This window comes from Nuphar pumila, chromosome 6, assembly GCF_984573655.1.
Source record: "Nuphar pumila chromosome 6, dmNupPumi1.hap1.1, whole genome shotgun sequence".
NCBI classification, from domain to species: domain Eukaryota; kingdom Viridiplantae; phylum Streptophyta; class Magnoliopsida; order Nymphaeales; family Nymphaeaceae; genus Nuphar; species Nuphar pumila.
Window position 1 is genome coordinate 14,894,468 of NC_143254.1, and position 16,710 is coordinate 14,911,177.

At 36.6% G+C, this 16,710-nt stretch overlaps 1 protein-coding gene across 1 annotated transcript; it reads left to right on the forward strand.

Annotated features, from left to right (window-relative positions):
• Window positions 1–398: 398 nt before the first annotated feature.
• LOC149834074 (110 kDa U5 small nuclear ribonucleoprotein component CLO-like) lies at window positions 399–15,811 on the forward strand. The gene is made up of 6 exons (XM_090009277.1): window positions 399–505; window positions 3,189–3,244; window positions 6,868–7,067; window positions 7,183–7,293; window positions 14,755–14,961; window positions 15,166–15,811. The coding sequence occupies exons 1-6, from the start codon at window positions 399–401 to the stop codon at window positions 15,259–15,261; spliced, it is 777 nt and encodes a 258-aa protein (XP_089865403.1). The 3' UTR covers window positions 15,262–15,811.
• The last annotated feature ends 899 nt before the right edge of the window (window positions 15,812–16,710 follow it).

Below are 16,710 nucleotides of genomic sequence, written 5' to 3' on the forward strand. Positions count from 1 at the left end.
AGTTTTATGCGCACAAAAATTTCCATGAAGGGCTTAGCTTTCTTGGTATGCTGCAACGTGCTTATCAATATACTTTGGCAACTAATACAAAGATAAAGGATACTTCTGGAAATAATGCTTTTATGTGACATGATTTCCAAATATGATGTGATCAAAAGTTGTTCCTCTCTCTCTCTATCTAAAAATTGAATTTTGTTTGTATTCATTTTGATAGAAGCAGGTATAGACAAAATCATCATTTGGTTCTTCTACCGCATTTATCTTTCCTGATGGTTGTCATAACCACAACAATACTGATTGTTTTGTGGACCCTTGGATTTGAAGTCTTTGCATTTCATTTTAGTGGTTAAAAGCTTTGCAGGTCATCAGAAAAAAAAGAAAGGAAAAGTATCGTTACCATGCATTCTCTTGTCATGCAGGGACCAAACATACTTTTGGATGATACGCTACCTGGTGAAGTTGATAAGAGTTTGCTGAATGCTGTCAAGGATTCCATTGTTCAAGGGTAGGTATCATATCTGTCATGAAGTTGGCACGAAATCCAAGGTGCAAGAAAATAAAAATAAAACTAAATCCTATTGGATAATTGGACAAATGAAATCCAAATGCCATAACAAAATGAATTTGGATACAAGCAACAAACAACTCATAAACAAGAGTAGGAACCAAGAAGTAAAAAATAAATATTTTTATTAATAAAAATATACAAAGATTACATGTAGGCCTCACTACAAACACACTCATGCACACACCTAAACTACTAGTTGGGAGAGGTGCAGCGGCTAGTTGGTCAGCTTATGTTGACCACATAAATAAATAAATAAATACAACAAGTCATTTTAAATAATGACCAATAATAATAAAAAAATTCCTATTATACCCCTACAAGTATACTTTGGGTATACTCAATCTAAAGACCAAATACCTAGTAGGTATACCAAGGATATACCTAAAATACAAAAATATTACAAATACAATGGAAGTAATGATAAGTATACCCAAGTATACCTTGGCAAATACCACACAAAGATACATTTATCTTAACACCCTCCTTCAAACTTACAGTGAGTAACCAGAATTTTGCAAATACAAAAATAAAGGAAAGATCCCAAGACTTCAAATGTCTATTCACCAATTGCATTCATTAGCTGCCATCATGGAAGGACATATCAAAATCTTTCATAAAATCTTCCAGATTTTCAACAATCATTTGGTCAAACTATCTTCTCTTTGAGAACTTGTAAATAGAGCAAAACAAATGTCCCAACTATACAAAAGAATATATATCACAAAATCCCTTTTAAAAACAAAAAAAGATTTTAAAGTAACAAAATTGTTATAATAATAGATAAATTTGATTTAGACAACAAATAAACTAATGTAATGCTATATATTACGGAGAGAGGATGATCAAGCATACCAACAAAACCCAAAAGATACAGTATATAAAAATAAATTAGACAATATATAGAGAATAAACATGTTTTATTGAGGAAAAAACATTACCATGGTCGAGCATACCAACAAAATAGGTATGGACAATGTGTAGAAATAGACTAGATACATATTAGACATAATTTTAAAACAATTTTTGAAAAAGGGATAACTATTCAAGCAAGACACAATAGCCATTAAGATAGACACGAGGAACATAGTACCTCAAAAACAATTTTAAGAAATCTAATTTATATAATCATAACCACAAAATCAACATATTTTTCAAGAAAACATAAATACTGGTCATAACTCATAAGAGAATTTGACCATTAAAGTTCAAAAGACAAGCACATATTAGACATAAAGTTTCAAGAAGAGATAAACAATCATGCATAAATAATATCCCAAAGGTTTAGATAAACATTTCAAATGAAGGTACAAATCATCAATTATGTTAAGCAAACACGACAATGTGCATATAAAATGTAAAAGCTCAAAAGAGCTCACAACAAAAGAGGAATTAATTAAATTCATACAAAAATCAATACAATAATGCATGTGAGGTAACCAACATGAAACAAATCTAAATACCCTCAATATATACACATATATATATACATATATATATATATACATATATATATATATACATATATATATATATACATATATATATATATATATACATATATATATATACATATATATATACATATATATATATATATATATATATATATATATATATATATATATATATATATATCCAACATGCAATTAAAGCATATTTAATGCACATAATGTAACAAAATAAGAAGAGGCCCACACACCTCACAGAAGAGGCGAGAACACAACCCTCAAAGGGTGCAAACACAAGATCCACTAAGGGCCAAGGGAGAGAGCATACAATACTTTAAAAATACTTAATTTATTACTCAACAAATGCACATAAAATGCATTAAAATTTTTCAAGGAATAACCATTTTTCATACAAGGGCAAATAGACAACGGAAAAGATTAGAAAATACATGGAGGGATTTTAAAAAATCCCACATACAATAAATAATAACATGAGAAATGATATTCAATAATGTTTTGCTCACCTTAAGCAATCACCTCATTGACCTCCAACTCAATACCCTCAAAATTTGAGTGTATCAACACATAAGACCAAGGTTTTAAAACCCGTGACTCAGAACTCGACTCGTTCTTTATTGACTCGTGACTCGGCGGGTCAACTCGGTGACTCGGACCGGGTTTTGTTAACTTTTGATTTTAAAACAAAGACAATATATAAATTTTCATTTAAACATATAAAGGTTTGTAGAATGACTTAATTACTAGTTTAATTGATTAATAAGTAAAATAACATCAAGTAAAACTGCTCTTAATTCAAATCTCACATTTACTAAAGAAACTACACAAGCAGGAGCAAGTCTTTCAAGACAATATATAAAGAATGACTTAATTACTAGCTTCAAGAACTTTAATAGCCATGCTCGATCATGGTTTACATCCTGAATATATGGACATAGCTGTTGTGTTGCAGGGCCTTAGAAAATCCTTGCAAATTTTTGGGAACATTGAACTTTATCTTGATATTTGTAAGTGTGTTTCTGATGTAGAGTTGATTGGACCATGCTTTATATATCTGCACATAAATGCATATAAGCTTTGGATAATGAGAATGCTGTGATGTATATATATTATAATGATAAATGTGGGCATTTTATGCTGTTGGTTTTGAATAGGCTGGCTGCCAACTATTGTGTAGGTCTCAGAGATGGTTGCATGAGGGATCAATTATGTTAGCTGGATTAGTGGATTCACTCTATGCTCATTGAGGGGTACTGGGTTTGATTCCTTACCTGGAGCTACCAAAAGGAATGAATGATGGACATGTGAAATTTGATTGACTTTTACTAATTTTGTGATTTTATATTAAGTTGGTAAGCCTATTGTTATTATGCTATTTGTTCTTTGAAAAATGAACACTTACATATGAAAAAAATGCCCATAGCCTTTGAAAAATGAAAAAAGAAAAAAGTGTCCAAAACTCGCCCGAGTCAGGCCGAGTCAAGGCCGAGTTTTCGCAGAACGAGTTTAGCTTGCCGAGTTGACTCGTTGGAGGGCCGAGCCGAGCCGAGTCACCGAGTTGACTCGGCGAGTTTTAAAACCATGCATAAGACAAGAAATAAAAAACAAATGTCAGCAATAACCATACCAATGACCTTACACTAGCAATACCAACTATCTAAACTGACAATAAACACCAACTACAACCACAAGAAGTGCTTATACCTCACCTCACAAATGGTTGTAAAAACTGTAAATAATACCATTAACTACAACGGGTGCACATAACTCACCACATACATGGTTGCAAATTGATAAAATAAGATCCCTTGCCCAAAAAAAATCTCTCAAATAAGAGGAAAGAGTGAAAAAACAAGAGGTACAAATATTATAATGAAAACAAACTAATGTCAACAAGAGGATAAGCAATATGTTTTGAAACATAATATCTAAATCAAGGAAATAACAATAAATTTAGCGATATCATGAGATTTAATTCATAGGAAACCAACATGATCACAAAGAAATGATAGTTTAGCCATTACAAATAAAGATCTATATAAGCTTTCAACATAACAAGGGCCAAATAAACACTCGCAGAACTAGAGATCAAACATCTGTCAGTTAGAGCCAAACCAAGGGCCAACACTAGCACTCATAAACCGGAATTCTAAACCATGGTTGCCAGTTGAGGAAGCGGGAAGCGGGAGCGGGAAGCGAGGCACTTTCAAAATTTTAGGAAGCGGGGAAGCGTGGGACCACTTAGGACCGATTCGGGAAGTGTCTCGGAAGCGACCTAGGAAGCGTCTCGGAAGCGAGCGGAAGCGAAAAAAAAATAAAAAAAAATAAAAAATACAAAAAATTGAAAAAAACAGGGGAAGCGAGGGGGAAGCGTGGTGGGAAACGCGCTTCCCATTAAAGGGAAGCGCGTCCTCCATTAAAGGGAAACGCGTCCCCCATTAAAGGGAAACACGCTTCCCAAAAAAGGGGGACGCTTCCCCCCACGCTTCGGAAGCGCGCTTCCCCTTTTAGCTAGGCGCTTCCGGTAACCCTGTTCTAAACCGACAAGAATAGAGGTGCACACAACTCACCCCAACAAACATCTTTGGCTTCATAACACTGAGGTGCACACAACTCACCTCGAAAAGGCTGAACAAAATAATGGATGCATCAAATAAAAATGGACTCAGCCAAAATCAAGAGGCAATAGGAAAACCTTAGAAATCTCTTTCCAAAGGAGGTAGCAAACATGAACCAATTTGAAAATGATAATTTCAAATCAAATCAAATAACAAGAGTTGGAATCCTCAAATCCATTCAATAAATTGAGTTTTAACCATGTCACATAAATAAAACACATGACAAGTTACAAACATAATGCTTAAATCCTCATGTGAGGCAACACACGATATACAGACATGTAATATGATGTCCACCCAAAAAGGATGTAATGAAGTGAACACCCACAAGGAAGATCAGAGGGCACCAACACCACAAATCTAACGAGGGAAACAGTCCACCGAATCAGCCACTATAGGCATTATAGCCACACTGCCACATACCAAGAGAGTGCTCACAAGATAAAAACTAATATTTTATTGATGGCTGAAATGCATAAAGAATGCATCATAAATCTCATAGAAGAATTCAACACAAATTCCACAAAGATGAGTGCATAATTCTCATAATAAACAAGTCATGCATGGAGAAAACATGCTTTAAAACTCATGATATTGTAAAATCCACATGCACGAATAAACAAAATTAATGTGCATGCACAAACACAAAATCTCATGAGATCTTTTATTGACAAATAAGGCCAATAAGGTACAATCATGTATACAAACTGAAATTTCTAAGAAATGCCAAAACAACAACCACATATAACCTCAATACTTCTCAAATACTCAAATAAAGCATCTAGATTTCACGCAAGAGCGTATCAAGTAAAAGAGAGTTCAAACATGAGTTAATCAAGATCTCATAAGATCACACACATGAATATCACACAATACCATTGCACAAAATTAAATAGATTTGCATATCATATTAAAATATTTAACAAGATTGAAAAACATCACAAATATGAGTTCAACAAAGTCCAAAAAGCACAATAAATTTTGAAAACAAAAAACCATATACAAAAACAATTCCAAAGAGCTCAATCATGTGCTTATAATCAACCAAAAATCAAAGAATATTTCAAAAAGGTTTCAAATGAACAACAAATAATTTGTAATAAATTTCTTAAAAATCTATAAACAAATGCTGAATGCATGAGATAGACAACAAAAACAAAAATAAACAAAGTTTTGAAAATACATACCAGATTAAGATTCCATTGTCTCCAAGCCATACTTTGATCAAAGGATCCAGAATCCATCACTAACAGCCAAATACCGAGATGATCATATCTTGGCTTTGATACCATGTCACGAAGTGACACAGAATCCAAGATGCAAGAAAATAAAAATAAAACTAAATCCTATTGAACAAATGAGATCTAAATGCCATAACAAAACACATTTGGATACAAGCAACAAACAACTCATAAACAAGAGTAGGAACCAAGAAGTAAAAAGTAAATATTTTTATTAATAAAAAAATACCAAGATTACATGTAGGCCTCACTACAAACACACTCGTGCACACACCTAAACTACCCATCACTTTTTAACATTACAAATGCACACACTACCCATATATATAAGAAGAAAGGGTGGGAAAGAGAGAGAGAGACTAGCCCAACAGCTAGTTGGGAGAGGTCCAACGGCTAGTTGGTCAGCTTAAGTTGACCAAATAAATAAATAAATAAGTAAATAAAAATAAAAAGTTATTTTAAATAATGACCAATAAAAATAAAAAAATCGTATTCTACCTCTGCAATTATACTTTGAGTATACTCGATCTAAAGACCAAATACCTAATAGGTATACCAAGGATATACCTAAAATACAAAAAGAATACAAAGAATTACAAATACAAAGGAAGTACCCATAAGTTTACCTAAATATGCCTCGATAAATACCACACAAAGATACATTTATCTTAACAATATCATGGCTTGTCATGTCATGTAGAGTATGTTTGATTATATAGTTGTTTATTTGCATCAATGTCCTGTAGGTTTCAATGGGGTGCTCGTGAGGGGGCCACTTTGTGATGAACCCATTCGAAATGTTAAATTTAAAATACAAAGAATTACAAATACAAAGGAAGTACCCATAAGTTTACCTAAATATGCCTCGATAAATACCACACAAAGATGCATTTATCTTAACAATATCATGGCTTGTCATGTCATGTAGAGTATGTTTGATTATATAGTTGTTTATTTGCATCAATGTCCTGTAGGTTTCAATGGGGTGCTCGTGAGGGGGCCACTTTGTGATGAACCCATTCGAAATGTTAAATTTAAAATTCTGGATGCAAATATTGCATCAGAGCCTTTGCACAGGGATGGTGGTCAGATAATTCCTACGGCTAGGCGAGTGGCATATTCAGCTTTTCTCATGGCAACCCCACGTCTGATGGAACCTGTGTACTATGTAGAGGTAAGGGTTGATGTAAATGTTCAGGGAGGATTACTGAACTGTCTTGTAGCTTGATATTTTGCTTTCTATTTGTAACTATCTTTCTCTTATCTCATGTTTTTTTTGTGGCCATCAGATCCAAACTTCTATAGACTGTATTTCTGCAATTTACACGGTGTTATCACGGAGACGGGGACATGTAACTGCTGATGTTCCAAAGCCAGGGAACCCTGTTTATATTGTAAAGGTAAAGTATGGTGTCATTTCTCTCTCTCTCTCTCATTCTGAATGAACAATGTATTAGAATGTGGAATATGGATTGGATATGGATCCGATATCAGATCCATATCCATCCACGAGTTTTGCTTTAGTTGTATTATAATGTAACATGTGTTACTTATAAGGGGCACTTTTGTCCTTGTAAAAGATAATTGTAACCCTATACTAACGAAGCACTAGTGCAGCAACCAAGATAGTTTTGGGCTGCCGATTTCCCAAGTTCTCTCTCTCTCACGTGTTTTCACATGGTATCAGAGCACGCTGTATTTCTGGGTGAAAAAGGACCTTCCTCAGGGACGTGAAAAGCCAAATCCTCTTCCTCGACATCAGTTCACGTGCACTAACCAAGATCTGCTGCAGCAAAAGCCGAGTTCTCCTCGTTCCTTTCAGAACTCGTGAATCTGGTCTTCCTCAGCGACGTGAATTAGTTCACGTGAATCAGGTTGTCTTCCTATTCCTCTATTCCTTTGTGTCAGCGTCGGCTACATGATTTGTCTCCTTCACCTTTTCTTTTCCAGCAACGAATAGCTATCTATATCGCAGATTTGCAAGAGATTCAGATTTGCTGTCTCTGTTCCAACTGATCTTAAATAATTTTAGATCTTCACTCGTTTACTGTATTACACCCTGTTTTATGCACAATAGGGTGTTTTATGCACATTTTTTTTGTTGTTCACTCAAAAAGGGAGTCAAGTTCTTCTTATTCCTCGTGATTTCACCTTCTTTTCTTATAGTTCTCCTTATTCCTCGTAACCTCATCTTCTTTTCTTAATTCACACACAACAACTGCTGTAGTTTTTCTTATTCTTCTTAATTCACACACAACTTCATCTCCTCTTCTTAATTTTTTTTTGTTCTTCGTGACTTCATTCACAGTTTACACAAAAAGGCTGACTTCTTCATCTCCTCCTCTTAATTCACACACAGCAACTGCATGTCACTTCTTCTTCTTCATTCATTCACATTTGGTCACTTCTTCTTCTTCATTCATTCACAGTTTACACAAAAAGGCTGAATTCGTTTCTTCTGGTACCAATTTCTGTCATAAGATGCATCACTTTATTCTTTGTTTTCAGCCACATTTCTGTCATAAGCCTACAAATGGATTCTTCAGGAAATTCTGGTCTTTCCTCCAACTTACTGGGGCAGCTGGTTTCGGAAAAACTGAATACAAATAACTATTTGACTTGGAAAAGGTAGATTACCCCTTTTATTCACAGTCAAGATCTTTCAGGTCACTTGGATGGCTCCACTCAAATACCTCCGGAATTTGTCACCACCGAAGAAAAATGGGATGGAGCAATGTCGAGCACCATTCACAATCCTGTATTTACTGCTTGGATGAAACGTGATCAGGCTCTCGTCGCATATATCACTTCCACACTGTCGCAAGAAGTTTTGGTTTCTATCCCTGATGATTGCACATCTAAAGTATTGTGGGAAACTTTAGCTCAAACCTACTCTCAGATATCAAAGGCTAAGGTGCTGTTTCTCAAGCGTGAATTTCAGCTTTTAAAGAAAGGAGCAATGACCATTATTGAATTTTTAAATCAAGTAAAAGCATCAAAGATCAATTAGCCATTGTTGGATATCCAGTGTCCGATAAAGAAAATGTGCAACAAACACTGAATGCCCTGGGATCAGAGTATCATGTACTTGTCACTTCTTTATTATGCTTGCCTTCGTTGCCCAGTTTTGAGGAATTACGTGCTAAACTCTTCCAATACGAGATGTCTTTAAAAAGCATATCTGATGCTTCAACAGGGCAATCATCTACGCATGAGATTCTTGTCACAGGGACGTTTGCTGATCGTACACGGGGAGGGCGTGGCAGAGGCAAGGGAAATCCAATCCAGGGTGGACGTGGGATACTACCTACACCAAATTCTAATGCCAATTTTTCAAAGAATGTTCCCACATGCTATCAGTGCAACAAGCGAGATCATATCAAGGCCAACTGCTGGTTCAACCCACAAAATCAGAATAGAATGCAAAACACCAGAAATGTTGGTATATCAGGAATTGTAGGTACGTTTCGAGTCAGTGAAGATGCTAAAGATCTCCTTCTATCTGCTATGGCTAACTTGAATCTGAAGCAAAATGATGATGAAATATGGTATGTTGACTCTGGGGCAGCAACCCATGTCACTGGTAATGCAGGTAAGTTCTCTACTCTGACTCCCTATTTTGGAAAATCTAATATTGTAACCGGAGATGGGACTCACCACCCTATTTTGAACATAGGCAATGTCGTCATTCCTTTGTCTAAGTCATCTATTCCTTTATCTGATGTTGTTCATGCACCAAATATAAAGAAAAATATTGTATCTGTTTCCAAGCTTGTTGATTCTACCAATTCTTCTGTGGAATTTACTCCTACTTCTGTCTTTGTCAAGGATCTTCAAACGAAGGAGATGTTCGCTAAAGAAGAGCGACGTGGAGACATGTATGTCTTTAATGAAGATTCAGCCTCCAGTGTCCTGAAGCCCCAATCTGATCTCGTCTCCAAAAGTATCCTAAGTACATCCAAATGTAATGAGTCAGATCTCTGGCATTCTCGTCTTGGTCATTGTAGTCAAGTCTTTATTGAAAAGTTAGTGTCCAATGGTCTTCTTTCGGAGTCTGTTTCACCTTTATTGAGGAATAAAATATGTCTCAGTTGTCAGGGCTGCAAAAGTCATGTACTTCCTTTTCATCAAATAAATAAAAGAGCTTCTATACCCTTTGAGATAATATGTTCAGATGTTTGGGGCCCAACTCCTAATCCTTCCTCTTCTGGAAGTAAATATTATGTATCCTTTATTGACAGTTTCTCTCATTTTACCTAGATATTCTTTATGAAACACAAATCAGAGGTCTTTTCCATTTTTCGTCACTTTCATGCCTATGTTAAAAATCAATTCTCTCAAAATATCCAAATTCTCCAATGTGATGGAGGTGGTGAGTATTCCTCCAAAGAATTTTTAGATTTTCTCCAAGATAATGGTATGCATCGTAGAGTTTCTTGCTCGTACACTCCACAACAAAATGAAATTGCTGAACGTAAACACAAACATATTGTAGAAAGTGCAATGAGTATGATGCATGGGAGTAACTTATCCATTAGTCTTTGGTCTGAAGCCTTTCACACTGCCACTCATGTGATAAACCGTCTTCTTATGCCTATTCTTGAAAATCAATCTCCCTATTATGTTCTCTTTGGTGCACATCCCGATTATAATGAGTTACGAGTTTTTGGATGCAGGACTAAATTCCAAGACAAAACCTCTATATGCCAATTTGTAGGTTATGCAGATGAACACAAGGGTTACAGATGCTATGATCCTGCCAATAAGAAGATTAGAATTTCCAGAAATGTTGTTTTTGATGAAAATAATTTTCTGGGAAAAGAAACAGATGCCAATCGTGAACCTACTGGTGCAGTTGCTAATTGGTATGATCATGGCTTAGTGCTGAACTTATTTCACATGCTGCCGAGCATACTATTCTGTCTCCTGAAAGCATACATGGTGAGATAATTTTAGATGATGCATCACAAGCAGAGTGTCTAAGATACAAAGGAAATGTATATACCAGGAGATCTAGAGAGTAAACGAATGTACCTGCTGAAAAACACATTGCATTGTCTAATGACAAAGAAGCACCAAGAAGATCAGGCAGGATAAGGCATCCTATTGAAAAGTGGGTTAGTTATGACAACTTTTCTATGGACTTTCAGATCTTTCTATCCCAGATTGAAAAACACGATGAACTACTTGGTTTTCATCAAGCTATCCAATCCAACAAATGGATTGAAGCGATGAATGAGGAGATCGAGGCACTTCATGAATGTCGAACATGGGAGATAGTTGGCCGTCCTCCAGACAAAAAATGTTGTTGGTTCCAAATGGGTTTATAAAATTAAATATAAACCGGATGGTAGCATTGAACGGTACAAGGCGCGTCTTGTGGCCAAGGGTTTCACTCAAGAATATGGTCAGGATTATGATGAGACATTCAGCCCAGTGGTGAGAATGAGAACTATTCGCATTATACTTGGCCTGACAATTGAACATGGGTGGATCCTTAGTCAGCTTGATGTTAAGAATGCATTCCTTCATGGGGACTTAAAGGAAGAGGTCTATATGGAGCAGCCTCAAGGTTATGCAGAGGGAAGCCCAAAAGAATATGTATGCAAGTTAACCAGAGCTTTGTATGGATTGAAGCAAGCTTCTAGGTCATGGTTTGAAAGCTTTTTCCTTATAAATCCATAAACATGGTTTCTTTCGTTCCCAACTTGACCATTCTCTGTTCATATATAGGAACGGTACCACTATGGTTTTCTTACTCATATATGTTGATGATATTGTTATCACTGGTAATGCTCCAGACCACATTCAGCGAATTAAAGTTCAATTGAGCATGCGGTTCAAAATGAAAGACCTTGGGGAGCTGAGATATTTTCTTGGAGTAGAGGTAGACAGACAAGATGATAAAATGTCATTAACTCAACATATATACACTCTTGATCTTCTGGCTAAAGCAGGAATGACAGATTGTAAACCTCTACCCACACCCAGTGTTGTTAACCAAAGGCTCAATATTTGTGATGGTGAGTTATATCCTGATGCAGTCAAGTATCAGAGTTTAGTAGGTATGCTACAATACCTTACCTTCACTAGATCAGACATTGTGTATTCTGTCAATCAAGTATCTCAATTCATGCATGAACCAAAGACTGGTCACATGGATGCTGTCAAACGCTTCCTTCGCTATCTAAAAGGAACGGTGGGTGATAGACTCACATATACTCAACCTTCATGGAAATCACCAAAACATGACATACTGGCCTATACAGATGCAGACTGGGCAGGGGATCCAGATGAGAGAAGGTCTGTTTCACGATACTGTGTTTTCATTGGGAGAAATCTTGTCTCATGGAGTAGCAGAAAACAGAAGGCTGTGGCAAGATCTAGCACAGAGGCAGAGTATAGATCTATGACTTCTACCACAACAGAAGTGACCTGGATTAGGCATCTTCTTACAGAGATGGGAGAGGATATCTCAAATTCGACACTTATGTGTGATAATAGAAATGCTATACAAATTGCATTCAATCCTGTTCATCACAGTCAAACTAAACATATTGAAATCGATCAACATTTCATCAGACAAAAGATAGCCGACAAGGAGATTGAACCAGTTTATGTGCCTTCAGAAGACCAAGTTGCCGATATGTTTACAAAAGGTCTTACAAGTCATCGTTTCTGGTATCTAAAGAACAAGTTGCACATGGTTCAACCCCATGCACAACTTGAGGGAGGGTATTAGAATGTGGAATATGGATTGGATATGGATCCGATATCGGATCCATATCCATCCACGAGTTTTGCTTTAGTTGTATTATAATGTAACGTGTGTTACTTATAAGGGGCACTTTTGTCCTTGTAAAAGATAATTGTAACCCTATACTAATGAAGCACTAGTGCAGCAACCAAGATAGTTTTGGGCTGCCGATTTCCCAAGAAGGGTTCTCTCTCTCTCTCTCACGTGTTTTCACACAATGTAGGTTGGCTACAGTTGAGTATGACAAATTAGATTATCTGTTACCTGTGGTTAGCCTCTTGCAATTTTGTTTATTCAGTTTTGACTTCAATAAAAAGTGAATGAAATGACTCTATGGAGATACTAGATTATTATCAATGGTTTGTAAAGGCTACTAGAGAGGGAAGTGGAGTTAAGAAGCTAGGTGGGATGTGAAAACAAGAATCTATTGTGTGCATATTAATACAAAAACATAAATTGTCTTGTACTTAATCTCACACTAATACCATAAACAAGAGTAAGTAGGAATAACAAATCAACTCGTATAAAAATCTATGATAAAGCATGTAACTGTGCACATTCTTATAATGATACAGAAGAATATGTATTTTTGTTAAAAATATAAAAATGGGTTGTCATTCATCACTGGATTTTCTTTTTGAGAGGACCAAAATTTAATACATTGGGTAGTTATAGTTGTCTTTCTATAGGAATCACAGTTCTTTATTATGGAAATATGTTGTCTTCTGATGAAAATGCAACTACAATGCCATGAAATCTTCTTATTTTTTTGTAATCATGCATCCCATGGCATGTGAATTTGGAAAGGCATGACTTCAGTTCTCAAAGTGACTTTCGAGGCTTCCGGTAAAAATTGTATCATTAAAGTTCCATTAAAAAAAGTCTGATCACATTTGAGAGAAGTGAGTTGAATTGTCAGTACTGTAAATGCCCGAAACTGTTATTGATCTTTGCATAATTTATGTTTTAAGTTATATTGGTTCACTCTGCACCACCAATGTCTCTCTCTCAGGTGATCTACAAAACAAATTGTTTGAGTAAAATAGCATCTTTAGTAAGCCGACCATGATAATAACATATGATCTCAACCAACTTTACATGTTCTCATGGATAGCATCTTGAGTAGTAAGTTGACCATGATAATATCATATTATGATCTCAACCAGCTTTACATGTTCTCATGGATCACTTTTAAGTCTTAGTAAATGCACTGTATACTAATGCTACCAAAATATATACGGATCATGACAGTTGCTGTGTGGTGTCACTCAAGCACTAGGCATCATTATTGTTATTTTTTGCACTATATTGTAACCCAGGCGATAGGGATGGCAATGGACCGGGGCGGGGGACAAGGTCTCCACCCCCGCCCTGTCTCAAAATCCGAACCTCCATCCCCACCTCCATCCCCACACGGGGATGGATTTTAACCTCCACCTCCATCCCCGTTTCATGTCCTCCATCCCCGGTCCAAACGGGGGCGAGGTGGGGCAGGGCAAGGCGGGGATCAAGACGGGGACGGGGTGGGGCGGGGGAAAGCATAAGTCCATCCCTGCACGGGGATGGATTTTAACCTTCATCCCCGTTTCATGCCCTTCATCCCCGGTCCAAACGGGGCGAGGCGGGGCGAGGCGAGGCGGGGCTGGGCTCCACTTTCCCCCGGTCCACTGCCATCCCTACCAGGCGATATCTTAGAAGTGCATAGATGACAGGTGACCAGTGGGTCATCTAGATCTTTTCTTATTATGCTTTTCTCAAGTCTAAAGCCCATCAAAGCTGTATTTTATCATGTTTGATACTTCCATTTATTGAATCACTGAAAAGATTAGGCCCATAATAGCCATCTTGTGTATGACGTCTATAATATATTTCGTATACCAGTATAGGCGGGATCAACTGAATCAATAAGACACAGATTAAACCCCTATTGGGCATTAATGTTAAATGACTTGGATGTTGAGGTTCACTTTCACATGTTAGGTTGACATGATTGGAACCATTAATTTTTTTTCAATCTCTAAAATGTTTGTGCGTAAAAAATAGTGGAAGCACTTGATATAATCTTGATGAGTAACAGTCTGGAGCTGCTTATTTAAACTTGCAGGCCTTTTTGCCCGTGATTGAATCCTTTGGTTTTGAGACGGATCTGTGGTATCACACACAGGGGCAGACCTTTTGCATGTCAGTCTTTGATCACTGGGCTATAGTTCCTGGTGACCCATTAGATAAATCTGTTGTTCTGCGACCTCTAGCGCCTGCACCGGTTCAGCACTTGGCTTGCGAGTTCATGGTGAAGACAAGGCATAGAAAGGTATGCAGTATAAATGTGTATAATACAAGTGCACAGACATGCACAAAACACTGATGCTGGACAGTGTTTGTGCTGGATGATGGCAAACCTTGTATTTTCACTGTGGTACTGATGAGGACTGCATGCATCAAAGGAAGATGCATATTTATGAATACATGGGCAATTTTAATGATCTTAAACTGAAGCAACTTGAATTTGTTGCAGGGTATGAGTGAAGATGTGATCATCAACAAATTCTTTGATGATCCTATGTTGCTTGAGCTGGCCCGACAAGATACTGATTTGCAGCATAAACTGTGAAACCATTGGCATGTGGAAATTTGTTCTTTTCAGCACACCCATGAAAAGATGACAGGATAGAGCAGCCATATGATCTTTCCTGTCCAGCTAAGAGAATGACAATCGTGCTATCTATTCAAGTTCGATGGCATTTGAGGTTTCTCTATTGCAAGTGCACATGGAAATTTGTTTGTTATCCAGTGCAAGCATGGCGTGTCCTAAATTTTGGCTTGATGAAGTGACCAATCCAACAAGACTATTTGAGGCAGTTCATTTTCTCCTGCTCAATTGAGGCCAGAGTAGGCGCATTACAGTTGTGTTATTCTCAGTGTGACAATTTTGAGCCTCGGCGATGGCATTGTAAATTATCTGTCTGCTACAAGTTGCTGATTTCTCCAGCAAATAGAGTTATGGTCCGGCGCATGTATGCTGGGGCCAGTATGCAAGTGCAGCCTGTGCACGAATGTAGTCGTATGCTTATATTGCCTTTATCTGCAAAATATTTGAATATGCCATCTCATGAAGTGCTTATAATTGCATATGATTCAGCAAGGGTCCATTTACCCAAAAACTTGAGCTTGTGTGATTGTTTTTTCCCTTTTTCAATTTTATCAGCGGAGGCATGAAACTTGATGTCCAGATGTGGTACTTGAGATACCGCTCTAATAATCGTGAAACCTCCTATTGGAGTTTTTGTTAAAGTAAATGAAAAAGTGTTCCAAAAATAAAATACACAACCTTTTGCCTGTTTTTGTCCTCTTTTCACAATCACATTGGTTTTGGCTGGGTCCAAGGTATTCAATAAAAATCATCTGAAAATACAGTTTGAAAGCCATTCTGGAATCTGGAGGCTTAGCCTTCCAGCTAAGATCTGGGTCCATATCCTATATTAGTTAGGTGAGATTCTTCTATTATTTAACACTTTAAAAAGAAATGCCAAAACAGATGCAGTAGTTAAATACGTGGTCATTTTAAAGAAAAAAACTCATAAAACAATAAACAACTCTTATTGAGCCACCCTGATGCTTTGTCATACAACTGGAAACATGGAGGCTAACCAGGTTTCTCTATCCTGTTCTGGTTGTTAGGGCTGTGTATAAATTGGATCTGGATTAGGAACTGGTTGATGTGCAAGTTGATGGGAGGAGTATTGAATTATGTTAAGAATAATTTACAAAAAGCTACCCAACTTGTTTGATATTTTCAGATAGCCACCAAAAGTTTGGAATAGTATACATCTAACTGTCTACTCTCTCCGAATGGATTTTAAAATGCCCACCTGTGGTATGAAATGAAAATTTTAACCTTTTCTCATCTTATGTCATCTTTGGCCTTCTGTTAAACAAACCAACAATCAGGTCATTTTAGCCACTTTATGTGATTAAACAAAGGTGAACTGAATGATTTTAAGACCAAGTGTGTCTTTGAAACATAAATTATAAGAGAAGGCAATTAAATGTAATAAGTAAA